Source organism: Saccostrea echinata, unplaced genomic scaffold, assembly GCF_033153115.1.
Source record: "Saccostrea echinata isolate AGI-Se365-2 ecotype Australia unplaced genomic scaffold, CSIRO_AGI_Sech_v1 ptg000001l, whole genome shotgun sequence".
Lineage (NCBI taxonomy): Eukaryota > Metazoa > Mollusca > Bivalvia > Ostreida > Ostreidae > Saccostrea > Saccostrea echinata.
Genome location: NW_026889750.1, coordinates 52,173,517 through 52,201,150, shown reverse-complemented (window position 1 = coordinate 52,201,150; position 27,634 = coordinate 52,173,517). Strand labels below are relative to the sequence as shown.

At 34.2% G+C, this 27,634-nt stretch overlaps 1 protein-coding gene across 2 annotated transcripts; it reads right to left on the bottom strand.

The window, feature by feature from the left end:
* Positions 1–608: 608 nt before the first annotated feature.
* Positions 609–27,395, bottom strand: LOC133194390 (transcription elongation regulator 1-like). 2 transcript variants are annotated; one of them, XM_061330356.1, is made up of 21 exons: positions 27,182–27,395; positions 26,783–27,044; positions 18,221–18,376; positions 17,541–17,676; positions 16,913–16,957; positions 15,750–15,889; positions 15,240–15,369; positions 13,647–13,783; positions 13,195–13,289; positions 12,647–12,786; positions 12,100–12,142; positions 11,216–11,381; positions 10,307–10,515; positions 9,909–10,059; positions 7,783–7,992; positions 7,102–7,281; positions 5,995–6,171; positions 5,623–5,706; positions 2,144–2,244; positions 1,461–1,521; positions 609–1,023 (listed from the first exon to the last, which is right to left on the bottom strand). In XM_061330356.1, the coding sequence occupies exons 1-21, from the start codon at positions 27,352–27,354 to the stop codon at positions 883–885; spliced, it is 2,937 nt and encodes a 978-aa protein (XP_061186340.1). In that variant the 5' UTR covers positions 27,355–27,395; the 3' UTR covers positions 609–882. The 2 variants fall into 2 exon arrangements, with proteins under 2 accessions (XP_061186340.1, XP_061186346.1); XM_061330362.1 differs by having other exon boundaries at positions 26,783–27,026.
* Positions 27,396–27,634: the final 239 nt, after the last annotated feature.

The window sequence follows — 27,634 nt, the reverse complement described above, 5'->3', positions numbered from 1 at the left end:
CCCCAACTGAAATTGCTTCCTACGGGCCTGATATTCATGGCTGGGCATAAAAACAAATAACTTCCAGAATTTATGATTACATACTGAATACTGGTATTTTAGTCTTCATATATCAGGTGCATATAGCAAAATAAAAAAAATCATGATATACCAGTATACAGTGTACATGTATCGATAAAATCGCACATAACCTTATCAAACCCAAGTGATAATTCGGTTTATAACAGCTTATATCATTTAAGCCACACAGCTGGTGCATCTAAAATACAGGCAAGATAAAGTACCACGTTCAGACACAGGACAATAAAATTTGTGCTTCTTTGACCTTTCCTAAAAATTTTTAAAAGATAAACATATAATGCACCCCCACCTTTAATGCATATTGCCTTTTCCAAAAAACTTCAAAATAAAAGTAGATAATGCACAGGTTGCCTAACTTGTATGTGCCTTCCGAGTCCTTAAACAGTTGACAATAGTTCCTGAAATTTGAAAGCCTTTGCCTGATTTATAAAATTTATGTAAAACCAGTTTACCAGATTTGAAGTTTACCTACTAATTAGATACAACTATTCAATAAAGGTTTGAACACATAAGATAACAATGCGAAATTGCTACAAATCCAAAGTTTATTTCCTAGAGTTAAAAATCATAAAAATTACAACAAAAAACTTGGATTTTTGTCTTGGTAAAATGTAAATGAATCTTTGCACATACAGTACATGGAAACTGATGATATTGATGATGCCTTAACAATATAAAACATTCAAGGTTAATAGAATGAAGAGACGGTGAAGAGTGAACACAATATTTTATAAGTCTACAATTTTCCCTCTCCATGGGCCTCACTTGGTGGACCATCTCGAGGATTTCCCTCTGTGGGCCTCACTTGGTGGACCGTCTCGAGGGTTCTGAAGCAGTGGGAGGGGGAGGTACCCCTCGTCTGTGGAGATCCTCCATGTACGCCAGCAAAATCTTGGCCCTCTCCTCGGGGGCACACTCCAGGACTAAGTAACGCTTATCATTCTAAAATAAACATACATCTTCAGACTTAATTTTGTATTTATTTGTAAAAATACAAAAAACAACTTTGTATTGTCTTACTTTTAACACATGTGTTTTTTGGTTACCTGAATGAATTTTAACATTTTCAGTCCCTATTGCTATTCAGAAGCTTCACATGCAAGAGTTAACCTCAAAAGTAACTCCAAATAAAGTTTTTTTATCTTTCAATAGGGTTGTCGGAAAAGGAAAATTTCACATAAGAGAAATAATGCCTAAACATGACAACTGAGATTGTTCTCGATTTGTTTCATGATGATAAACATTCATAATTCTGCATTACATCAATATTTCCCTTGGCAATTTTTCTTTGTGCATTCTTGAAAAAAAATTCTCTCAACTTCCTCAACTGATAACTAAATACTGATAAGTATATACTGATAACTAAATAACTAGCACACCTCTAAAATCTTCTCAATGTCCTTGAGATGAGAATCAGTTTCTTCTATCAGCTTCTTGGATCTGGAAAACAAACGAGTGGATCTCATTGAAAGCCTCAGAAAATAGCCTCATTGCAATAAGAATTTATAAGGTATCAGATTTTACACTAAGGCCAAACAAAAAAATATGTGTGGTTCCGGTTACATCTCCCAAAAAATTAGGGTAGGTAGGTAGGGATTTTTTTTTTTTTTTTTTTTTTTTTTTTTTAACAAAATGATTTTTTTAATATTTCTAAATAATACTTATCACTACTTTGCAAATGACATTTAGATGTGGTGTGATAATATACTAGTCAATATTGGTAGGGGACACCTACATGCTAGCTTGCTTTGGATTTAACACTAATAAACACTTGCACTATGTTGTGCAAGGGGGCCGTCATTGCTGAAACTAAAACTTAAACCAGAGCCATTGATGGAAATTGGGGAAAATTCGGGAAAAAATATGAAAATTGCCAAAATAAAGTTTAGGGTCGGGGGTATAAAATAGGGACGGTCGGGTAACCGGAACCACACATATTTTTTTATTTGGCCTAAGCCACATTGTATGTAGAAAACACTGTGCAATACAAAGCCTAATGCTTTGGTGTAATCTAGACACTTGTGACTAATTTTTTGGTGTAATCTAGACACTTGTGACTTACTTGTATGTGATCAGTTTAGTCTCCTTCAGTAACTCTCTGAAGTCAGCCTTGGCCTGTACGTACTTCTCATGGATATAATCACTGAATTCCTTCTCTCTTTTCTAGAAAGATGTCAGTCATAGATGACTTGTTACAAAGTTTCATGTACTCATACAGTGTATATGCCTGTACCAACATGTTTATTAGGTCACCTGAGTCACTCAGGTGACCTATTGCTATCTCTTTTCGTCCGTCGTCGTGCGTCGTTCGTCGGTCGTAAACTTTTGAACATTTTCATCTTCTTCTCTGGAACCAGTGAACCAATTTCAACCAATTTTGGCATATAGCATCTATGGGTGAAGGGGAACAAAAATTGTGAAATTCGTGGCCCCTGCCCCCCTGGGGCCTGAGGGGTGGGGCCAAAACCATCAAAATTAATGCAATCTTTAAAAATCTTCTTCTTTACTCCTGGACATCAAGCAGTCAAACTGTTGGCATGATTGTAATAAGCATTGAGCCCTCTACCAAAATTGTGAAATTCATGGCCCCAGGGTCAGGGGTTCTGGTGCTAGGGTGGGTCTATATAGATCATATAGTGAAAGTGCATTATTTCTTTGAAAATCTTGTTCTCTACTCCTGGGTATTATTGAAACAAATTGAATACATAGTTATGATAAGCAAGAGTAACTCTACCAAAATTGTGAAATTCATAGCCCCAGGGTCAGGGGTTCTGTTGCTAGGGCGGGGCTATATAGATCATATAGTGAAAGTGCATTATTTCTTTGAAAATCTTGTTCTCTACTCCTGGGTATTATTGAAACAAATCGAATACAAAGTTATGATGAGCAAGAGTGACTCTACCAAAATTGTGAAATTCATGGCCCCTGGGTCAGGGGTTCTGGTGCTAGGGTGGGGCTATATAGATCATATAGTGAAAGTGCATTATTTCTTTGAAAATCTTCTTATCTTCTCCTGGGTATTATTTAAACAAATACATGGTTATGATAAGCAAGGATGCCTTTTCCAAATTTGTGAATTTCATGACCCCTGGATCAGAGGTTCTGATGTTAGGGCGGGACTCTATTTATTATATAGTGAAAATGCATTAATGCTTTAAAAATCTTCTCTGCACCTGGGCATATCAGAGGCAAAAAGGGTAAAAGTTTTAATAAGGAAGGGTATTTTTACCAGATTTTTGAACATCAAGACCATTTGGTCAAGTGTTCTAGTCCAGACCAGGGCTCTATTAATTTGTATTCTACTGAAAGGAGTTATTCCCCTTTGCCATTTACTTGTGATAATTAATCACTGTAAATAATGTACTTGAAAGGTTAATAGAATAAGAGAATTATGCAAGAATTTTTATTGAATAATACAAAAAGTACTTTCATAGCTTTAATGATCAGGTAGACTTGTCTTATTAAGGTTTTCCATCCCTAATAGGAACTAATTCTCTATCCTTAAATATCAATCACATATATAATACTCTGATATTAATTCAAAGAACTTTACAGTAGAAAAGGATTTACCAAGTGAAAGTTTCAAAACGTAATTAACTAAGTAGTATTTAATTAATTGCATTGAAGTCTATGGAGACAAGCGATTTTTTTAAAATAAAAATTCAGATAATAAGAATATCAATAACTACTGTGGTGGAAAGATCCATTAAATCATTAGAAATAGAATGACAATTGAAAACAATTTTTTTAGTATATTTTTTTTAAAATTGATTTTTATTACTTAAAAAAAGAGGGAGATAACTCTTCAACAAAGGTCAAGTCATAAATTACGACACTTCCATTCTTACATGCTAATAGTAATAAATGTAGATTATGTCTAAATATACTGAGTATTCCACCCATACACATCTGTTATGTATTCAAATTCATTGAATCTGAGGCTATTAGGGATGGAATACCAGTACCTTAAATGTTCATCAAAGACCAAGAGTCTTACTCAGGCCAATGTAAGAGATTTCCACAAGGAATTAAAAGAGTACAGAAGCACTGATAGTTTCTTAATATACTGTCTGGTGAGAGTGATAAATGGGGAACAGATTAGAACCTAATTTATGAACTGTTAATGAATACTAGACTAATTATTTTGTTAATCCTGATCACCCTATTTTTCTTGCTTTTGGGCAACAAAGCTTCACCTTTCAGTTCATTTTATACTCTATGGATCCTCTAAATTGTTGTATTATACTCAGGTGATCGTTAAGGCCCTTGGGCCTCTTGTTTTAAAATAAACAGCCACATATTCATTTGATGGAACAAGCTCTTCAATGTCTTAATCAATTTACTGGGTTTTTTTTTCTTTCATCTTTTCTTTACAATGTCTTTAAATATAATAAGGGATGTCAATTTTGTCAATAATTCATATTCGAATATTCAATGAAAGTATTCGAATATATTCGAATATTCGATAAAATAAATAGAATCTGGTATATTTTAAATATGCATATCATCCTACTCTCATGAAAGGTTTACTGAATTTGGAAGTAATGTTGTATGAAGACTTTTGTGGGTGTACAATAAGGAACTCCAGTTGATATTTGTCAATGTTTGAAATAAACAATTGATTTAAATGTAGAAAAGTATCAATTTAATAACAAATGATACATGTGTATTTATAATAGCTCCAACTGGGGAACCAGTCGTTTTACCAAAGGCAAGATAGTCGTATACTGTTTAGATTTCAATACGTGTAATTAATTACAATTATCAGCCTAATAAGAGATATGATTATAATCTTCGATACAATGTTTTTAAAATATAAACAAATACATGTATTTCCATAGGTAATTAACTAATTTTTCGATTATGTACAACCCGAGATAATCAAGTAATTTACTCATTAATTCTGAAATTGAGCCCTTTACAATATTATTTACAGACTAGATAAATTCTATCGGACATTCATTCGATGATCAATTAAATTTATTTTGATAAGTATACTATTCACGTCTTTTAGACATTCTAAGAAGGTTTTCGTTTTGTTGTCCTAAATTCTAGATCCGATCGTATTTATTTAATAAAAACTAGAAAAGGACGTTTTGTATTATACATAAAGAATTATTGTATAATTCTTTAACACCTTACTCAAAACAAAATAATTTAGAAGATACATAATATAAGAAAGTAGTGAAAGAAATCAGACGATGATAATTGATCGCTAGTAAATTAAACAGGGATAATTCCTGCACTGTTCTAATCAAAATTTATTTATCACAGTACTTCTTTTTATGAAATCTAAAAAAAAAAAAAAACCCCGAATATTCAAATCTTAATTCATATTCGAATATCAACTCATCGAATGAATATTCGAATGTTCGAATATTCGTTGACATCCCTAAATATAATACAACTTTAAAATAACACCTCTATAATCCAATTAAGTTCAGAAATGAGCTTTATTAGAATATATCTTTAGATATCAGGTATCTCTGAGGAAATTACAAACCATCAAGTATTGATTTAGTTTTAAGTAGCTGTACTTACCCTATCACTTGAGGAGAACTTGGAGTAGCGTGGATCCTCTTTGATCTGTTTCTTCACTTCCTTCCAAGTTGCCACTAAACTGATCTGTACAACAGAGAGAAAAGATCTAACTTACTCTTAATTATGGAAAGATATTCTAATCTTATGTTTGAATTCATTCTGAAAGTAATAATGGAAAATTTGATGACCTTTTATGCCCCCCCCCCCCCCCCCCATTTCCAAAGCTCTGACTTGATGACAATAACAAAGATTTGATATTTTTACTTTTTCATGCTACAGATGCTTTATGAAAAACAAAATAATTTCAACTAAACTACAGCTGTATATAATGTACCTGACATTTAACAGACTGCTTCATGTACAATTACTTACACTTGTCTCATCCAAAAGTTTGTGGAACATTTCTTTGTTTTTCTTGAACAAACTTTCTATATGTTCTTCAAATATCTTTTCCTTCTCTTCACGGTCGAGAAGTTCTGCCAATTCCCAGCGATGATCTTTCCGCAGTTGCTTACGTGTGTCACGCCATGTGGCCTCTGAGTTACGAACCTAAAAATAAACAGAAAGTTTATTACTGACTAGCAATTACTTATCAATCATTTACTAATTTTTTTCTTTCACCTTTTCTGCTGTTCAGTAGGAACTGTTTACGACTGTCTGCATACTATTTTCTTTGTTGATATGTGAACTGTTGTTCATGTGCAACAGATAACTGAAAGCCAATACTGTAGATCACTAAATTTTTGTGACATCTTATTTTCGTGAGATAGTCATAAATTCTTTATTATCGAGATGAAATTTTCATAAATTGTGTTTATTGCTCTAAATAATCTTGAATACTAACATATGCGAGAATGAAACTTTTGGGAGAACACTGTCTCGCGTAATTATGCCAAAATAAAGTTTTCGTGAATAAAAAGTGATTTAAAGTATTACGAATCAACCTTCTATTCTGAGTAAAATGGAGAACATTGTACTGCTTGTGTACGAGGAAACAACAATTCTATTATTCATACACTTAATTTACACTTAAATTTAACCAAAAAATGGTGTTAAAAGAGGTATATTTCTTATCCCTTTCATTGACAAAGTCCTCCTATTACATTAAGTAGAGCAACAAGACAACCAGGTATCATTTGACAGTGACACCCTGTCCACGCAAAAGTCATCTTTGTCCTTTTAACACCCCCCCCCCCCTTCTTATATTTAGATACACAACAGGACAGCTGAACAGCCTTGTCAGGTTACTTTTGTTCTTTTCCAATTCCTCTACACTAGTTTATTTACAATGTAGCAAGCTGAACAACTTCCCTCCCCCAGTTTACTTACAAGATCCACCAGTAGAGCATTAAACAGCTGAACAGCTTTGTCAGATTACTGGTTTCCCTCCCCCAGTTTACTTACAAGATCCACCAGTAGAGCATTAAACAGCTGAACAGCTTTGTCAGATTACTGGTTTCCCTCCCCCAGTTTACTTACAAGATCCACCAGTAGAGCATTAAACAGCTGAACAGCTTCATCTTTTTTATGTTGTTCCCTCTCCTTGTCTCTCTCCCTCAGTGAACTCGATAATGACCGCTCTACTTCCTCTGTACGCTTCCTGATGCTGGCCTCAATTCTCTCCTGCTTCTCTCGCTCTTTCCTCTCATCATCTGAATCCTATTAAAAATAAAAGATACATGACAGTTTCTCTGTGTCGTGCAGTACAGGGGCCCATTTTACGAAAGAACTTACAACTAACACCAAAATTTAATTATGCTAATTACTTTCTATTTTACATTCATTTAAATATGGTTTTAATCTTTTTAAAAAGAATTTAACGGATTTTTTTTATGCTAGCAATTTCAAACAAAATTATCATTTCTGCAAAATTTTACAATCAGCTTAAGTTTTTGATCTTAGTCCTAAGTTCTTTTGTAAACTGAGCCCCAGCAGCTTATCATCCTATTGCCTTCTTTCTCTTTATCTGCTTGTGTATCCCCTTGCTCTCTCTCTCTCTCAATATCCTCCAATGCACTGCCCCTTTCCTGTATTATTTATTCTCCCCCTCCCCCCTCTGTATGTCCCCCCCTCCCCCTCTGCATGTCCCCCCTCCCCCTCTGTATGTCTCTTCTCCCACTTCTGTATGCCTTCCCCCTTCTGTCTGCCTGTCTTCCTCACCTCTTCTTTCTCTCTCTCTTTGTCTTTCTCCTTGTCTCTCTTATCCTCCAACTTTCTGACGTAGTCCTTAAACCAATCCTCCCGTCGTGAGCTGCTGTCCACAGCTTTATAACGAGAATCCGAGTCAATCTTACGCTTGATCTCACTCCATCGTGAGTGACGGTCAATGTCCGAGGTCTCCTTCAGAAGTTGGATAAAGTCTGCCTTCAGCTGTAAAACAAAACTCACATCAAAGTAGGAGTTCTAATCAAAATATAAAAGATAAACTCTGTAATGAAGAGAAAGATTAGATTTTCTGTGAATTCTATTCATTCCTGAAATAAAATTATTATTAAGCGAACATATTTCAGAAACTGAATGATCTGATGTGAAACATCATTATCAGCAAAGATGATTTAAAATATAAGATATTTTTAGAGTAACATGTCTGATAATGGTGTTTTCTGAAAAAAAGCTAAACATGTTATATTTGAATGAAATACATGTTATCAGAGACTTGGTTCAACAATTGCAAACTACTGTCATACATATCTTAAAATCTTTGTTAATTCATTTGGTTTTTGCTCAACTTAAATATACAATGAGATTCTTCCATATGTACATGTTAATTTACAGATAATGGCAAATAACCTTAGAGAACAATGCTTAAAATACAAGAAGATTTTTATACGCATGTTCATACATCATTTAGAGCTTAAAATAATATCAATGTACATTTATCACGATTGATAGAAACAAATGATTTCATTTGTCTCCTAGGTTTTAAAACTTTCTTATAAAAGTGTTTTGTCAATAAATGTACCATGTTGAATGTCAGAATTAAACCTCAAAAAACTTGTCTTACAAAGGAAAACAAATGAAGGCATTTGTTTCTCTCAATTAAACATGGCATAATTTTTCTTTTTAAAAAAAAGATAATCACAAAAGGCAACTATTCTTCAGCAATGTAATGCAATATTTTTCTGATCTTTCGAAAAAAAAAAATTGTCGAAGTAGGTCCAGTAAACTGGACCCCCTCAGCAGATTTTGAAAACAAAAGAAGCAAATACCAGTTAACAGTGGCTGGGTGGTCGCTGTGAGAACTAGGGGTGCTCCTTAACCCTGCTCTTGTAGCCTCTTTGTAAAGGGACAATAAGATTAAAAACAAAAGGTTGCATCATGGACAAAAATGGAAAATTATCTTACAGAGAAAAAAACTTTACTTTTACCATTATTTCAAAATAATGAATAAACAGTTGTATCTTTATTAACTGTGATATGCCACTTTTATAGATTGTTATCATTTAAGATTTAATACGCTTTACAAACAATTATTTGAATTTAATGTGATTAAACATCAATGAAATTAACAAATGAATATCAGTTACTGGAAATTGGAGAAAATTAAACATTAGAGAACAGAATTTATGAAGTCAATCAACTTCACCTGTTCTCGCTTGCTTAATGATCTCCCCTGAAAGGTGAAAATAGTCATTATCATTGAGCACTGAAAGAAATAACAACATGTATTGGAAATCAACAAAATAATATTCTGTATCATTCCATAGGCTCAATTACAGAAAGAATTAGGACTTAAAATTATTTAAATATATTCTTTGCGATATTGAAAAAATGAAATTCTCAAATATAATGCACAATCATGGAATTTCTTACACATATATTATCCTATTTATATGCATATTAAATCATATACATTAAAACAATATTCAATACAATGCAGACTTTGAAATTCATTTATCATATTCTGTTTTCAAATCTGTGACACTCCTCTGCACTCCATGAAAGTTAACGGTAATATATACCTGTACTAAACCACACATACATGTACTTGTATATTAAATTTCCCACTAAATTAAATTCTTTCAAAATACAATGACTTTTCATCTCTTTCTTTAATGTATATGTATATATCTGTGAGGACGGATTCCTACTATATAACTGAATCTGTGGAATTTTTAGTGTTTTGAATCACATTTCTTTTCTAGGCTACTGTACATCATGGAATGCAGATAAAAGTTCAAAATCATGTCTTTGTACAAGTTTTCTACAGGTATAAAACTTGAGAGAATTGTACAAATAAACACGATGTTTAAGGCCTTACTTACGATGTTGACAGAGTAACCTACCTTTTCTTTCTGGCTTGACTTTTCCTCCTTTTCTTTACGACGGAGATCCGAGCAATAGTCACTAAAAATACTCTCCCGTTCTCGCATTTTCTCAATTCCCTTGAATCTTTCATCTTTACCATACTTAGAAGCAAACTCACTGAAGGACGACCTACAAATGTTTAAGAACAAATAAACAACAAATAATGTTTCTCTATTCTTATGTTTTCTTAAAAAAACAAAAGAGCAACACATTAAGTACCCAGATCTCAAACCCCAAATCAAACGTTTAAGGGAGAAAAGGCAATGGAACCCCTAGTCACAAGATGTGGTATGGATTCAATTTCTTTCATGATACAAATTTAGTGGTATTGCAATGAAAAAAAAACCCCACATAAATGAATAATTTCAGCTCATACTTTCCGTGCAACTTTGCCTCCTCCAGAAGTTGTCGGAAAGAGTCCTTCTTTTCCCGTAGCTTTCTGTGTTTTTCCCTCCTTTCCTCTTCGGCTCGTTCCTTTACGTACTGTTCAAAGACCTGCTTCCTTTCCTTGGATGTCAGCAACAGATATCGCTGGTCAAACACGATCTTGTGTAGCTCCTTCTCCCAGGTAGAAAACGCCGACACCTACAGTATTCATTACATGTTTCACTCTTTGTCTTCAAAATTTTTTTTCTTTACTGAAAACTTATTTTTAAAACAATTTCAACAGGCAAAAAATTCAATACTATGTAAAATATTAATTGGCAAAATATTCAATGCATATGAAAAGATATTTGTTTTGTAAGTTGTAAATTATACATATATTGAGATACCCAATTAGAAAACCTATATGTATAGTATTCTTATCAGTCAGCATAACTTTATTTTCTATACTGAACCGGGACTAAATATTAACATTTCTATTTTCACTTGTGTATAGAACAATTCTCTGACTGTGTCATTCTGTTGTATTCTTTGTCTCCCTGCATTACAGGTAAATATGGCATCCAAAAGAATTCTAACTAAGATTCAAAATAGCGTAATTATTATTCATATTCATTAATTCAAAATAACGTAACTATTATTCACATAATTTACCAATTGCATCACATATATATAAATAGATGAAAATATATACAGTACTTAGATTTAACTGTCTAAAACAATTTGTATAATCAAAAGAATCATATAATGCTATTTTATCAAACTCCTATTTAGCACATGTCTCAGTCACATAACTACAGGGCGTGTATTTCAATGATCACTAGAGAAAACAATTCTTTAAAAGGAACATGAAGCATTTTACACATTATTTGTAAAAAATAAAAATAAATGAAGTAACTACCTCCTTCTCTGCCAGCATGTCTCTGAATTGCTTCATGCGAATTTCCAGTGGGACGACGGCTCTCTGTCGGGCAGCCTGGACCTCCGCTTCAATGGCTGCTTCCTTACCTACATCAATCGTCCGCGGACCGCCATCTTTCTTATCCTCCATGTCTTCCGGCTCAATCCTGTCAACAGATAACCAAAATTATCCTAGTGAATGACAAACCTGAATCAGTATCTCATGTTCATATCTACCTTATATCCAGTTATTCCAAATAATGGGATCTATGACAAATTTCTGTCATCTTTCCCAAACTTTCTGAGAGTAATCTTCATTATTTAACAGCATTGCAGCATCTCTTTTTTTTTTTTTTAGTTGCTAGGGTGCTTGATTTTAAAATGATGTCTGTACATAAAAATCTAAGATCAAAATGATTCTTTTTTTTTTTGGTCTATATTTTAATGTTCCCTTTCCAGCTATTATAATGATTAATTTTCATTTCATAAACTTCTATTCTCTGCTCTTCTCCTCTCTCCTTTGTCAAATTTACATTACTTCCTGATAAATATACATGGTCCTGAGCTAATTAATTAAATATAGGATCTCCCATGATTTGTGGTTGGATATGATTTTTATCAACGAGTTGTGCGTTTTTAATCCCTGAGCATTGCGAGGGGATAAAAAACACACAGTGAGTTTGATAAAATAAATATCCAACCACAAATCATGGAAGATTCTTTTCATCACATGTTTTGTACATCAATATCAATGTTTACATCATTTTTATATAGGAATCCACATTGTTTTACTTCATCACTTTCACACAAAACCCATTGTGACATCACAGCAGTGGGATATGAATATCCAATGAGTGATTAGATAAATGACAATCTGTTACTTACTTGGCTTTCTTGGCCTGAGGTTCATCTTCTTCTTTCTCGGCTCCTTAATTTATAAATTTAAAAAAATAATTAAAATCAAAGAACTAAAAGTACTGACACAAACATAACAAATATCACATTCAGCTGTCCTACAAAAGGTGGGTAATTTTTGAGAGATTGTAATAAATCATAACCTTAAGACAACAAATTGGATAATATTTTCAGCAAGTTTGTTTTGATCTTTTTTGATGGCATCAAATTACACTAAACCTTTTCCCAACTCTACAGGTGTTCTTCATGTGTGCAATGAATTAGAAGTATTTGACAGAACATTCCATACATCTTTATATTACCCTTGAGAAAAGCTAATTTAAGGCTGATCTCTGAAAACTCATATATTATGTTTTCAAACACTTTTTCTTTCTACACAATTTTAAATCAAAGCATCTCACAAATCGAGTTTTCCTTTATGTGAAGAAAACATTCCTGGAATGAGAATTCCCATTTACCCCTGCCAGGTTCATCTTCTGTAGCACTGGAATTTTACTTTAAAAGTCAAATGTTTTACCTTTGTTGTTGTCGGGAGGACCCTGGATCATCTTGTCCACATCAGCTCGTCCAATCAGCTCCTCAGGTTTCTCCCAGAGTGAGGCTCGTTGACTCGGGTTGTAGAAGAAAACGCGACCATCTCCTGTCCACACCACACACCTATCATGGAATTGATAGAAAGTCAATGAACTGTTATACAGTATGATGTGTTTATGAAATACTTTGCCATTAGTGATCACCATGTCTCACCCTTCCACTTAATCTTTGTTGGTAAACTAGACATTTTGAGATGTAATTACTGCAATACTGCTACAGTATAACTTGTTTAGTACGAACACGGATATAGCGAATTCACAGATATAGCGAAGTTTTCTTGGATCCCCAGCTATATAAATATTACGAATTCCTTATACGGATATAACGAATTAGGGATATAACAAAGTAATTTCACAGGTCCCAATGACTTCGTTATAACCAAGTTTTACTGTACATCAATTCTGGTTGGCAGCACATGTACTACATGACTAAATTTCAACTCTGCTGTTCTAGAAAGAAATCATTAATTACCATGGAGTTCCTGAGACAGGGGTACTGGATACGGGGCGAGATTTGTCCACGTTCTTCTGTTCTTCTGTTTTCTCCTCCGGCTCCTCCTTCTTTACCTTTGAAAAATAAACACAAGTTTTAAAAAATAAACACAAGTTTTAAAAAATAAACACAAGTTTTAAATTAACCTATCACACTATATATTACAACCCAAAGCACATAAACATACTAGTTACTGAACGAGATTCTACTACACCATGGTTCCCTAAGACCGAGGGGCCAGGGAATTTCCCCGCCTATAATGACATAATTCCCCAGTTATTTTGGTATTCCCCCTCAATCCCCTCTTAAGGAAGGAACCACAAACCCCATTCTACCCTTTTAATTCCCTTGTCTACTTCAATTCTTAGGGACACCCCTGCTACACTCACGATCATTTCAAGACTACTAAGTATACGATGCATTAAATTTACCTCTTCTTCTATCTCCTTTTCAGTGGTTTCCATAGCAACTTCCTCACTGCTGTCTTGTGTAGGAGCAGTGCTGCCATCTCCACTGTCTTCAGGGGAGGTCACTGATGGCTGGGGTTGCTGCAGAGCTGCTATTTTAGCTAGTGACAAAATTACATTTCATGAGAATTCACATGATACTGAGAATGTACACTGTGCTTTTTCAAAATTCATAATATTTATTTCAACTTCAACATTTTTTTCAAAAACTAAATTACATTTTTTTTCTATAAACTGTGAACCAACATTGCTTTGTACCTACTTTCATCAATATATATCTGGCAATTTTTTCCCCAAAATTCCTTAATTTCAAAAAGCCAGTGAAAACAAGACATACATACAGGTATGGCTCATTCATGGAGACATTTAAAATTTCTCTTTCTTGGCATAACACGTGAAGTTTTTAAAGTTCACATATATATACACATAGTTTAGGGGTGGGACAATACACAGATCTTGCGATATGATACGTATCTCGATACATATAGCACGATACGATACGTATCTCGATATTATGATAAATTACAAAACTGTTTAAAAACATTTAATATTTGTTTTTATTTTTTGTCTTGACAATAAATCAACAAATCATTCTATATCAAATCATATGTGATTTTTTAAATTAATACTTGAAGTTCATCAATTTCATTGACTAAATGTTTACAAAAACAATATTATTTGTACGTATTGCCAAATGTCTATAAACAAGTGGTTTATAAATAGTTGTGTAGTTCATCAAGAACACTGACTAAAAATTCATTAAAAAAAACATCACATGTACATTATTATTAATTGCTGAAAGTCTGCAACCAAGTTGAGTTTACAAAAAAAAAAATCTACACTTTGTTTCAAAATTTCAAATTCTTGAAATTAGAAAATCCATGCTTTGTTACGAGCTGTTCGTGCCAGATGGACTAACAATTAATATAATATCAACTGTTGTGGAAACGATACTTTCTGTATATCACACGCTTTACCGGCTTTACATACGGAACTTTTCTTGTCCCATCTTCCAAGGATGCTTAAAAGTGAAAATGTTTTACCCCTTATCTACGATTTATAAGTTCTAAAGCGTGTTGTCAATGTCGATATCATCACTTCGTACAAGCCGCCATTTTCCAAGGACGAGTACTTTCATTTTCAATTTTTGGATAGGTTGTTCGTGTATCGTTTTGTACCGATATTTTAATACATGTATCGTAAACTGTATCTTAGCAGAAAATATCGGTATGTATCGGTGTATCGGTATATCGTCCCACCCCCTAACGTAGTTACATAAAACCACAAATTTTAAAACTAGTAATTTCTTTGAATTTCAATCAGATTTACATGTGCATCAAATCTGACTTTAAATAAACTCTGACAAATCACATAAATATCCTGATGATGAAATGATTACCATCACAAATTAATCCTTGATGATGGAATATTTATATACAGACTGATCTTTAATGATGAACCAATAAATACATTACGCTTATCAATTTCGATAGGATGATCAGTATACTAATTTTTTAATGATGAAATGATGATACATGTTGTGTCTAAGACCTTTACCTTCCCATTCCACCAGGACCTGAGGTTTGTCCCATGTTGACTCCATCTTGACTGAGTTGTAGAAATAAGATCTACCGTCGGCATTCTTATGCTCGGACCATTCAGCCACCTCTGGAGGCTTAGGGGGCAGCTATAAAAATAAACAGCATTGTTATAATGTGAAAAATTAAAAGATTTTAAAAGGGAGAGGCTTTTACTTCTCCCTGTATCTTGTGTAGGCAGTCATAGCTTTATCTAGTCAGGGTGCAGGTGGCTACAGGTGTGATATGTAGTTTATGAGATAACACACTCTGGTATCTGTTGATGGGGGGGGGGGGGGGGGGGGGGGGGGTAGAGCACTAAGGAAGTTTCAGAGTTGGTAGTTTGTAATCAGCCTTACCTCTTGTATTACCTGTTGAAGGGATGGGGTGAGGGGAGGGGAGTTAGATAACGATGTGGTGGATAGTTTGTGAGCTACCTTTACTCTTGTACCTGTTGAAGGGGTGGGGTAGGGGGAGCGGAGTTAGTTACCTGTGTGGTGGGTAGTTTGTGGGCAGCCACAGCTTCAGGCACCTGTTGTTGCATGTCCTCTCCCATTCCCTGGTTATTAGTCTGATTGTGCTGTAAGAATGGAGGGGTCAGACCTGGAGGCATCATAGGGCTAGAGAAAGCTGGAACAAAGGATCAAAGAAATACTGATTTATGAAATGAACACAAAGGTGTACATTATTAGTTACACAGTTTGGGACCTAATATACGGAGTCAACTAAGGTGTGAAATCCGCATTTGGTAAGGCAAAACCAATTCCCTATATGTATTTTCATTTCACAACCTGAATGACTCTGTACTAGGTCCCAAACTAACTGTATAATAAATTTATCCTGCTGTAAACCTATACAAGATTTGTCTAGAGTACAATAATTATTAAATCAAATAAAATTCAAAGTATCATTTAACATCATATATACTCAGTATTACATTATCCAATTAAAATTACAAACAATGAATTTCAAAAAAAGAAAAAAAAAGAGCAGCCATTTGTTTACAACAGATTCAAGTATACCAGAATCTCCCACTGAATGTTTTTTGCACCCCTTGCTAGGAGGAGATAAACAAAATTTCTGTTTTTAGCAAATCAGTATTCCACAAATTTGTCTGAAGGTGAGTAATTCATGTTCCTTTTCCTCAATATTACCTCAATATTTCTCAGATTCCCCTTACTTTTCCTCAATATTACCTCAATATTTCTCAGATTCCCCTTACTTTTCCTCAATATTACCTCAATATTTCTCAGATTCCCCTTACTTTTCCTCAATATTACCTCAATATTTCTCAGATTCCCCTTACTTTTCCTCAATATTACCTCAATATTTCTCAGATTCCCCTTACTTGTGAAAATGAAGACAACCCAAACCATTCCTCAGAAGAGTTTTCAACAATAAGTAAATTATTCTTTAAATAACCTTTGGTTTTTCAATTTTCCAATTGTCACCAAAAGATACATATAACTGAGAGCTTATTGTATTCCCAGCTTATTACAATTCCATCTCACCAATGAACACTCTCATCAAATTCAACTAAAAAGACGTAGAATGACCAAAAACAAATATCTGTCAGAAAATCTGCAACCTTAGTATTCTGTAACTGATTTTTAAGACAAATTACATCCATTTCTTTAGAATTTTTTTCCTTACCTGGAGCTTGCTCTCCGTTGACAGCAGATGCTTGAGTAGTCTGACCTGTAAGTATACCATGTCAATACATATAATTACTCCTCATTTTCATTGAATATATTGAATACCTCTCTTGAAATAAATTTTGCTTCTTGGTTAACACTTAAAATTTTTTTAAGCTTTTCTGTCTGTTACCTGCTGTCATTCCAGTGTTTGTCTGTGTGCCTGTCTGTGCATGTGTTTCTATTTCTGTCTGTTACCTGCTGTCATTCCAGTGTCCCTCTGTCTACCTGTCTGTCTGTCTGTGTTTCTATTTCTGTCTGTTACCTGCTGTCATTCCAGTGTCCCTCTGTCTACCTGTCTGTCTGTGTGTGTTCTATTTCTGTCTGTTACCTGCTGTCATTCCAGTGTCCCTCTGTCTACCTGTCTGTCTGTGTGTGTGTTTATTTCTGTCTGTTACCTGCTGTCATTACAGTGTTTGTCTGTGTGTCTGTCTGTGTTTGTGTGTGTTTATTTCTGTCTGTTACCTGCTGTCATTACAGTGTTTGTCTGTGTGTCTGTCTGTGTTTGTGTGTGTTCTATTTCTGTCTGTTCCAGTGTCCCTCTGTCTACCTGTCTGTCTCTGTGTGTTTATATTTCTGTCTGTTACCTGCTGTCATTCCAGTGTTTGTCTGTGTGCCTGTCTGTTGCTGTGCCATGGCCTCCACCTCAGCCTGTGTGATTATTTTAACATTTTCTGGTTTTGTCCATGCTGATTCCCTAGTCCTGGCATTGTAATAGTATGACTGAAACAAAATCAAATACAACAAAATCTCTTCATCATAAACACAGAGGTGTAGACAATATGAATTTGCCCAAATGAATAGACTAGAATTTTTGTTTCAATCCTATTATCTCCAACACTCAAATCTCTAGGCTTTATCACACTCACTAAAACACTCGGATAACTCTAAGCATCATCTCTATCTCAAACTCTAGGATATCTCTATTTTTATCTCAAAAGTTCAAACTCTAAGATGTCTCACTATTTTGAACACTCAGACATCTCTATCCCATTATCTTGAACACTCAGATATCTCTCTGCTTAGCAGTTATCTCACGATCTTGAACACTCATACTGTAATCATACATAAATTAGCACACCTTAAAATTTAGCACAATGTTCTTCTTCAGCTGATTAGCATTAATTATTAATCAATCATTAATCAACTCATTTAAGTATTAAAAACAACAAGTATTATTCTAAACACTCAGATATCTCCAAGCTACTTGACATTCCTGCAATCATCCTGAATCTCTTTGTGAAGATACATTGTAGCCCATTCTTACCTTTCCTTCTGCAGTTTTTGTCTCTACCCAGAGCTCCTCTCCCCCTGTTCCTGGTGGTGTGAGGGATGACTGGGGAAACCCAGGGGGTGGAACTGAGAAGTTTGGAGGTGGCATTCCTGGAGGGGGCATTCCAGGGGGTGGCATCATAGGGGGTCGCTGAAAGGGAAATATGCAATCTTTAAAAATGTATATTATGCATGTAGTTTTGGACATCCTTTTGTTTAAAACCTATGATCAGTCTACCTTTTATTCTAATGATATCAGACACTTTTAGGGACTCACAGCTAACTAAACATGTGTTGAGAAATACAAAATCAGAAATATAGTTCTTAGGATGACCAAGGTGTTTTTGACTGCTAATTTCCAGGGTGTTTTTGACTGCTAATTTTCTGATCAAAATATGATGAAAAGAAAGCTTGCAAAAATTTTTCCAACTGACACATCCATAACTGTATTAATGACTTGATAAAACACTACCATATAAAACAGTTATAGCAAACACGCTAATAATGAATTCACAGGGATTTTTTTACCCCTTGATTCCAAGGGCCGGGGCCGTCAAGATTGGGAAAAATAGCGATATTTGGTTGAAATTGGGAAAAATATCTGCATACAAATAAATAGGAAAAAACAAGCAAAAGTCAAATATTTAATCATTTTTATTTTCTATAGTATGAAGCTGGCTTAAACCAGCTTTAGTGATATGAAATAATAGTGGCTGTTGAAGTTCAGAAGCTTAAAAATGGCAAAGCCGCAGGGTATGATAACATTGTAAATGAACATATTAATACGTTGTCATCTTTTTTACCTTTATGTAAGAAGTTCTTTAAAATAACATTTGATAGTGGGTTTGTTCCAGATGAGTGGTTAATCGGTATTGTTTGACCAATTTATAAGAATAAGAGCGATTCAACCCAGCCTGAAAATTACCGTCCTAGGCAAACTGGAGAGACTGACATGATGCACGTTTATTTTTTAGATAACGAACCCGACTTTAATTTTTAAACATCGATCCCGCTTTAAAAAGTATGCATGCAAACATCCATAGTATTCCGAATAACTTCTCGGAAGTCCTCGGATGGCTCATTCATCGCACATAGAGAACATAAACACCTTTTTGTCATTATTTTATTTTAATAATTTACAACTTAATACTTTTTTTCATATTGGGAATTTTTAGGTAAGATTTTGGGAAAAACATGCACTTTTCAGCATTGGGAATGGGGCCGAATTTCGGCCCTGGAGAGACCCTAAAAAAATCCCTGATTCATGCTCTAACAGTGAAGTGAATTTCAATCATGTAATCTAAACTTAATGGGTATAACAAATGACATTTATAACAAATCAAAATTCCTCATCCCTGGCCTTTTGCTATAAGCATGTTTTACTGCACTTAGATTTGACCCCCCCCCCTTTTTTTTTACTGATTCATAATGTTCAATCACTTAGTGAAAGATAAAACATAGCATGTTGATTACTCTTAATCTATTGACTATCTTTTGAATTTAATTGAAGTTATCATGTGGCAAAGAGTTTGTTACCTAAGAATGCTTTTGAACTTTGTAATTAAAAATTTTAACCAAGGTTCTCTCTTATAACCTTGAGTCCCAAGACTTCAGGTTTTTGAGAGTTCCTGCTAAATCTGATGCATCCCAGAAAAAAAATTGTTGAGTTCCAATGAGATATTGCACCATCCTTCCAACCAAACAACAATAAAACCTCTATTTTAATAGTTAAACACGATGGACTAATGATCATGAAATTTATCAGTCATATTCCTGTTTAAAAAAGGAATAGGTACAAGGTACTTATTGAAATAGAACTTTCATATTTTTAAAACTTTATGTTAGACAGTTCTTGACATTAAAAATCTAAAAAATTTTTGAAACATCCTAATTTTCTTGCTAACAAGAACGTATCAAAGTTGCATTCCAAATAACTTTGTAGCATCTATTAGGCAGATTCTTGCATTAGTGACAAACCTGTTACCACTAGCTAAAAGTAACAATAGTCAAAACGTTCATTTCAATTCCTAACATTTATAGCATTTAAAATGAATAATGTTTTTATTTTTCTATTTTCAGTAATCAAAAAAGAATATCTTTCATTCTTTGGATTCAGCATAAAAAAAATACCATATCAATGCTGGTTAGTGATGGAATGATTATCGCCGACAATTGATTGTTGGAGGTTAAGAGCTCTTCGATGCTACTAATCGATTAAAAAATAAATGTTGCTGACATCACTGACAAAACATGATTTTTCAAAAATCTTAATTTTATGAAAAATATTATCTACAACCTTGTTTATTAAAATTCTGAATACACTAAACGTTGTTGAAAGCGTATTTTAAGAGATATTGAGAGTTGAAATTCAAATTAGGCAATATGCATATTTCAGTCGGATTTCGGCGAAATACTGCTCTGACGTCATAGGCGACAATTCAGTGATAGAGAGATGAGAAGTTGCACACTATTTACAGAGTTATCAACGACAAATTCAGCTTAATTAGGAAAAATGCTGAAAAAATTGATTCCTAACGTGATTTTCAATTACTATAGAAACATTAACTAGTTCTAAGGTATAAGGCTTTTGAGATATTTTCGTTTTTTTATTCCAAACATTTAGAATCTGTAGGTCTGATTACGGCAATGTTTCGTGATCGGAAATTATTTTTCAAGACTGCCATCCTTTACAAAACATATGAAGGCATATTTGCATAAATTAATATCATGTTAAAAACGTAGAATAACAAAGTTATATAATAACAAGAGGCCCATGGGCCTTGAATCGCTCTTCTGATAAACTGTACAACCTATCACTTCTATTTGAAGCCTCGAAGTATCCTGTATATTTAGATAAACCCTTGAAATTCCAATTCACACTCTGAGAACCCAAAATGATTCTAAGCCAATTAGTACCTGAGAGTTGGTCATGGTGACCTACTTATCACTTGTCATTCTCTGAAGACCCATCAACTAAGTTTGATGATTCTAAGCCCAGGGATTTATCAGCCTATTTTGGGAAACACCATTTTTGAGGAATTGGGAAAAAATTATCGGCTTTTTGATGAAATTGGGAAAAATTAAAAATGTTGCTTAAATCATGTATTCAGGTGTAATTCATTTAACATTTCAGAATGAACTCTAATTTGGGCAACCAAACAGACAATTCAATCATGATCCAACATCATACAAGATCAATTATGAATAATAGACTAATAAAAGTAAAATTGAATTCAAAGAATATAAAGTGTTTATACAACTTAGGGTAGTACATGTGTGTATGAGATTCCAATTTAGGTCATTATAGAATCTGATTATAAACCTCCTGTAAAATATTATAAGAAGTACACATTTTCTCAAAGTCCTCTTTTAATATGTATTATTATGCATTGAAAATATATTTTTCTATTTGAAATAATGCCTACAGTCCTTACCATTCACTCATAGATCAATTGAGTAGGTAGAAATAACTTAATAAATCTATATAATAACACAATATCACCATTTTCAGAAAAAACGGAGGAAATTCGGATTAAAAGTTGGCGATGTTTTTACAGTGTTTTTAAACACGTGTTTTGACTGTAGCTTTGCAAAACGAGTTAAATAGATGAAAATTACAGACATTCTGACAATTTTACTTCGTGTTTTTCCAAGATAATTAAATATAAAAGCATTGTTCACCAATTGGGAAAAAATACTGCCAAATTGGGAAAAAATGAACTCATTTTCAATTGGGAATGGGGCCGAATTTCGGCCCCTGAGAAGGTACTGATAAATCCCTGAAGCCAATTAATACCTAAAATATTTTTTAAAATTATAACCATAAAATTTTATAAGTAGGTCAAAGTGACCTACTTTTCAATTGTTTTACTCCAAGGACCCAAGATGCAAAAGTTTGATGATTCTAAGCCAATTAGTACCTGTAATATTTAATTAAAGCCATAAATTTTCAAAAGTAGGTCACCGTGACCTACTTTTCAGTTGCTGTACTCCGAGGACCAAAGATACATCGACTGACAAAGTTTGATGATTCTAGCCAATAAGTACCCAAAATATTGAATTACAGCCATAAATTTTCAAAAGTAGGTCACGGTGACCTACTTTTCAGTCAACCTACTCCGAGGACCAAAGATGCATCATCTGACAAATTTTGACGACTCTAAGCCAAATAATTCCTGAAAATATTAAATACAGCCATAAAATTTCAAAAGTAGGTCACGGTGACCTACTTTTCAGTTGTTGTACTCCGAGGACCCAAGACGCATCAACTGACAAAGTTTAAAGATTCTAAGCCAATTAGTACCCGAAATATTTGACTAAAGCCATAAATTTTCATAAGTAGGTCACCGTGACCTACTTTTCAGTTGTTGTACTCCGAGGACCCATAACGCTTAAACTGACAAAGTTTTATGATTCTAAGCCAATTAGTACCCAAAATATTTTATTAAAGCCATAAATTTTCTGAAAGTATGTCATGGTGACCTACTTTTTAGTCGACCTACACCGAAAACCCATGAGGCATCAACTGACAAAGTTTGATGATTCTAAGCCAATTAGTACCCGAAATATTTAATTAAAGCCATAAATTTTCAAAAGTAGGTCACGGTGACCTACTTTTTAGTCGACCTACTCTGAAGACTCAAGATGCATCAACTGACAAAGTTTGATGATTCTAAGCCAATTAGTACCCAAAATATTTTATTAAAGCCATAAATTTTCAAAAGTAGGTCACCGTGACCTACTTTTTAGTCGACCTTCTCCGAAGACCCATGAGGCATCAACTGACAAAGTTTGATGATTCTAAGCCAATTAGTACCCGGAATATTTAATTAAAGCCATAAATTTTCAAAAGTAGGTCACGGTGACCTACTTTTTAGTCGACCTACTCTGAAGACCCAAGAGGCATCAACTGACAAAGTTTGATGATTCTAAGCCAATTAGTACCCGAAATATTTAATTAACGCCATAAATTTTCAAAAGTAGGTCACTGTGACCTACTTTTTAGTCGACCTACTCCGAAGACCCAAGATGCATCAACTGACAAAGTTTTATGATTCTAAGCCAATTAGTACCCAAAATATTTTATTAAAGCCATAAATTTTCAAAAGTAGGTCACCGTGACCTACTTTTTAGTCGACCTTCTCCGAAGACCCATGAGGCATCAACTGACAAAGTTTGATGATTCTAAGCCAATTAGTACCCGGAATATTTAATTAAAGCCATAAATTTTCAAAAGTAGGTCACGGTGACCTACTTTTTAGTCGACCTACTCTGAAGACCCAAGAGGCATCAACTGACAAAGTTTGATGATTCTAAGCCAATTAGTACCCGAAATATTTAATTAACGCCATAAATTTTCAAAAGTAGGTCACTGTGACCTACTTTTTAGTCGACCTACTCCGAAGACCCAAGATGCATCAACTGACAAAGTTTTATGATTCTAAGCCAATTAGTACCTGAAATATTTAATTATAGTCATATAAATTGAAAAGTAAGTCACGGTGACCTACTTTTCAGTTGACCTTTTTTGAGGACCCAAGATGCATCAACTTACAAAGTTTTATGATCATAGGACTTAAAATGTCCAAATTATGCCTCTAAAACGCTTTGAAATCGAATGCCTGCAAAGTTCAAAGAGTAGGTCACTGTGACCTACTTTTTAATAAATATGTTTTATGGCCCCAAGATGCATCATCTTACAAGATTTAATGATTCTAAGCCTCCCCGTATTCGAATTAATGACCTTAATTGTTTTAAAAAAGTTTAGCCATAAAATTCAAAAAGTAGATCAAGGTGACCTACTTTTTAGTTGACGTACTTTGAGGACCCAAGATGCATCAACTGACAAAGTTTGATGATCATAGGCCTTAAATTGTTCAAAATATGCCTCTAAATCATTTTGAAAAAGAATGGCCGCAAAATTTAAAAAGTAGGTCACCGTGACCTACTTTTGAGTCAACATGATATGAGGTCCTTAGATGCACCAACTGACAAGATTTGATGGTCCTAGTCCTTATAGTAAGCAAAATATCAACATTTTAATAAAATGTAATTTTTGGTCAACTTTGAAGTGACCTTGAGACCACGCCCTTTGCCCCAGGGTAAATCCCCGTGCAAATTTTAATCTACAACATATCCTCATCCTTTTGTGTAAGTTTGGTGATAATCTGCCCAGTGGTTCTTGAGAAGAAGATTTTTTAGCAACCAGTACTTTTGTTTCTATTTTCCTAATTATCTCCCCTTGTTAAAGGGTCACAACCCCAGTTTTAGTATAAAAGGGAGCCCTTGGGCCAAGGATACCCTGTGACAAATTTGACAATAATTGGCCAAGGGGTTCTTGAGTTATGGCCCATATTCTAAAAAGTTTACGCACACTGCACACCGCACACCGCACAAATGGCCATAGCATTAGCTCTTTGAGCCTTTGGCTCAGAAGAGCTAATAAATTTGTGAATCAAATAAGTTTATACATGTGATATGATGACAAATCAAGTTGTATTTTGATGGCGAGTTTCTTCGTCTTCGCCGCATCTCCCTCACTATCGTCGCTGTAATTTTTACACTGTTAACGGATTTTTCAGATTATTTGTTGCTGACAATTCTAAAATATAAGGTTGGATATTAAATTTCATATCGATAAAATCGGTGATTTGGTCGTCCATAACGCAGAAAATTCAGGTTGTATCGCGTATATTTTAGTCAGATTAAAGTTAGGAGATGATCAGCCATTGTTGCCTTTGACATCTCAGGGTAATGTGATCGCTATCTAATTAACTTAGATTTTTAATTCAGGGGTTTTCATTTGAGTCAATAATTGGTTAATTGCCGCGGTTTATCCTCAGTAAAAACACAAAATTTATAAACTGTGGTCATAAGGAACGTTTTACGCTTTTAATTTCAAATAATTTAGAAACATGCGGTAAGTCCTTTAAAAATAGTGAGGAATGTTGAAAATATCGAACGAATCCATGCCATGTTGATATTTTTACTGCCATGACTGAATGCAGGGTCAGACTAATAACAGAAAACAGACAATATTACAAGGCTTTACTATACACAGGAAAACATTTTTAGTACAGACAATCTGTAAACGTAATTATAATCAGCAATACAAGTCTAATTTCTGGATAACTACTTTTAAAACTTGTAATTCCTAGGAATAAATACATGTAATGAAAGGTGGGACTTATATCAGTAATTTACCCATTCAATATATTTAATGATTTTTTTTTAATAAATTCCCATTCTGATTCAATAGCCCATATTGATTTTTTTAAAGTAGAGAAATATTAAGGTTTAAACCTTTCTAAACCTTTCATTTCTAAACCTTGATTATTTTCCACTTTATTAAAAGAAAAATTAATAAACATTTTTGAATATTATATGTACTTAAATGATTTTTTTTATTGTAAAAGTATGACTGAAATCTGAATAAGTTTAACTTTTCTATATTTATTTCATTTAAGTTAAAAATTTCTATTATAATCAATTATTAATCGATTATGCCCAGCCGATTAATACTGATAATCAATTACAGGGATTTTTTTAGGGTCTCTCCGGGGCCGAAATTCGGCCCCATTCCCAATGCTGAAAAGTGCATGTTTTTCCTAAAATCATACCTAAAAATTCCCAATATGAAAAAAAGTATTAAGTAGTTGTAAATTATTAAAATAAAATAATGACAAAAAGGTGTTTATGTTCTCTATGTGCGATGTACGAGCCATCCGAGGACTTCCGAGAAGTTATTCGGAATACTATGGATGTTTGCATGCGTACTTTTTAAAGCGGGATCGATGTTTAAATATTAAAGTCGGGATCGTTATCTAAAAAATAAACGTGCATCATGTCAGTCTCTCCAGTTTGCCTAGGACGGTAATTTTCAGGCTGGGTTGAATCGCTCTTATTCTTATAAATTGGTCAAACGATACCGATTAACCACTCATATGGAACAAACCTACTATCAAGTGTTATTTTAAAGAACTTCTTACATAAAGGTAAAAAAGATGACAACGTATAAATATGTTCATTTACAATGTTATCATACCCTGCGGCTTTGCCATTTTTAAGCTTCTGAACTTCAACAGCCGCAATTATTTCATATCACTAAAGCTGGTTTAAGCCAGCTTCATACTATAAAAAATAAGAAAAATTATTAAATATTTGACTTTTGCTTGTTTTTCCTATTTATTTGTATGAAGATATTTGTGTATTGACACAAAAGTTTGACTTCCACATGATCGATTTTCCAAGTCTTGCAAACACACAATTAAACTGTTGTTTTTCGCCGTTATTTTAAGCGTCCGAATGACCAAAAACAATAGCGTTCCATTTTAGATAAGTCATACATAAAAAATTCAATTAAACCAAAACAATACGTTTTGATTTTGGGAAAAAAGCAGTTGAAAATTGGGAAAAAATCGGTAATTTTTAAGAGGGGAAAGGGCCGATATTCGGACCTAAATTGAGTGTAGAAAAATCACTGTATACTGTGTTTATATAACATTTTAACACACTAATATGATTTGAGCAAGCTTAGCACCCTGTACAAGAAATTTACCATTCCTGGTGGTGGACCCATTCCTGGAGGTCCCATGCCAGGTGGTCCCATACCAGGTGGACCCATTCCAGGTGGTCCTCCCATTCCCGGTGGTGGAGGTCCATAATTAGGATCAAATGGTGGCCTGCCATAGGGTGGAGGTCTTGGAGGTCCACGCATCATAGGTGGTCCTCGCATACCTGGTGGCCCGCGCATACCCGGTGGTCCTGGTGGTCCCCTGAACCTTGGCGGTCCTCCTGGTCCTCTGCCATTAAATGGTGGCCTGTTATTAATCAATCATTATCAAGAAATCCAAAATATCTCCACTTTACTATACTAACATTATGTATAAAAATTAATTCTGCATGCATTTTTTTTCTTCCTTGTGCAAAATCATCAATGCATGCATCCATTGTTTACCTTGGACCTCTTGGAAATCCCCTACCACGCGGTGGTCCACCAAACCCACCGCGAAAAGCTTTAGATCCATCACCATAGCCATCCGGCATTCCTTCTGTACCCGGTACTTGCTCAACAGTTTCATTCTGAACGGGTTGTTCTGTCTCTAGCGTTGGTACCTCCTCGTCGGCCATTTTTAACACGTTATTGCAAGTTTGCTCTCTGGTTCTCTTTGGCTTGACCTACTTCACAGAGAACCAGTTTTAATGGAGTGTTGGTAAAATAGGTAGGCAAACCTGGGCCGGGGCAAATTAAAAACCGGGGTAATTTGAGATTTTTTAATTTTCTTTGCTAATATTCCAACAATTAATTCGAAATTTTCAGATTATGTTTCTTAAAGGTTCTTGAGTATTAATTTTAAATATCACCTTGAAATACACTGCATTTTGGATTTTCTAGGCGATTGTTTATTTC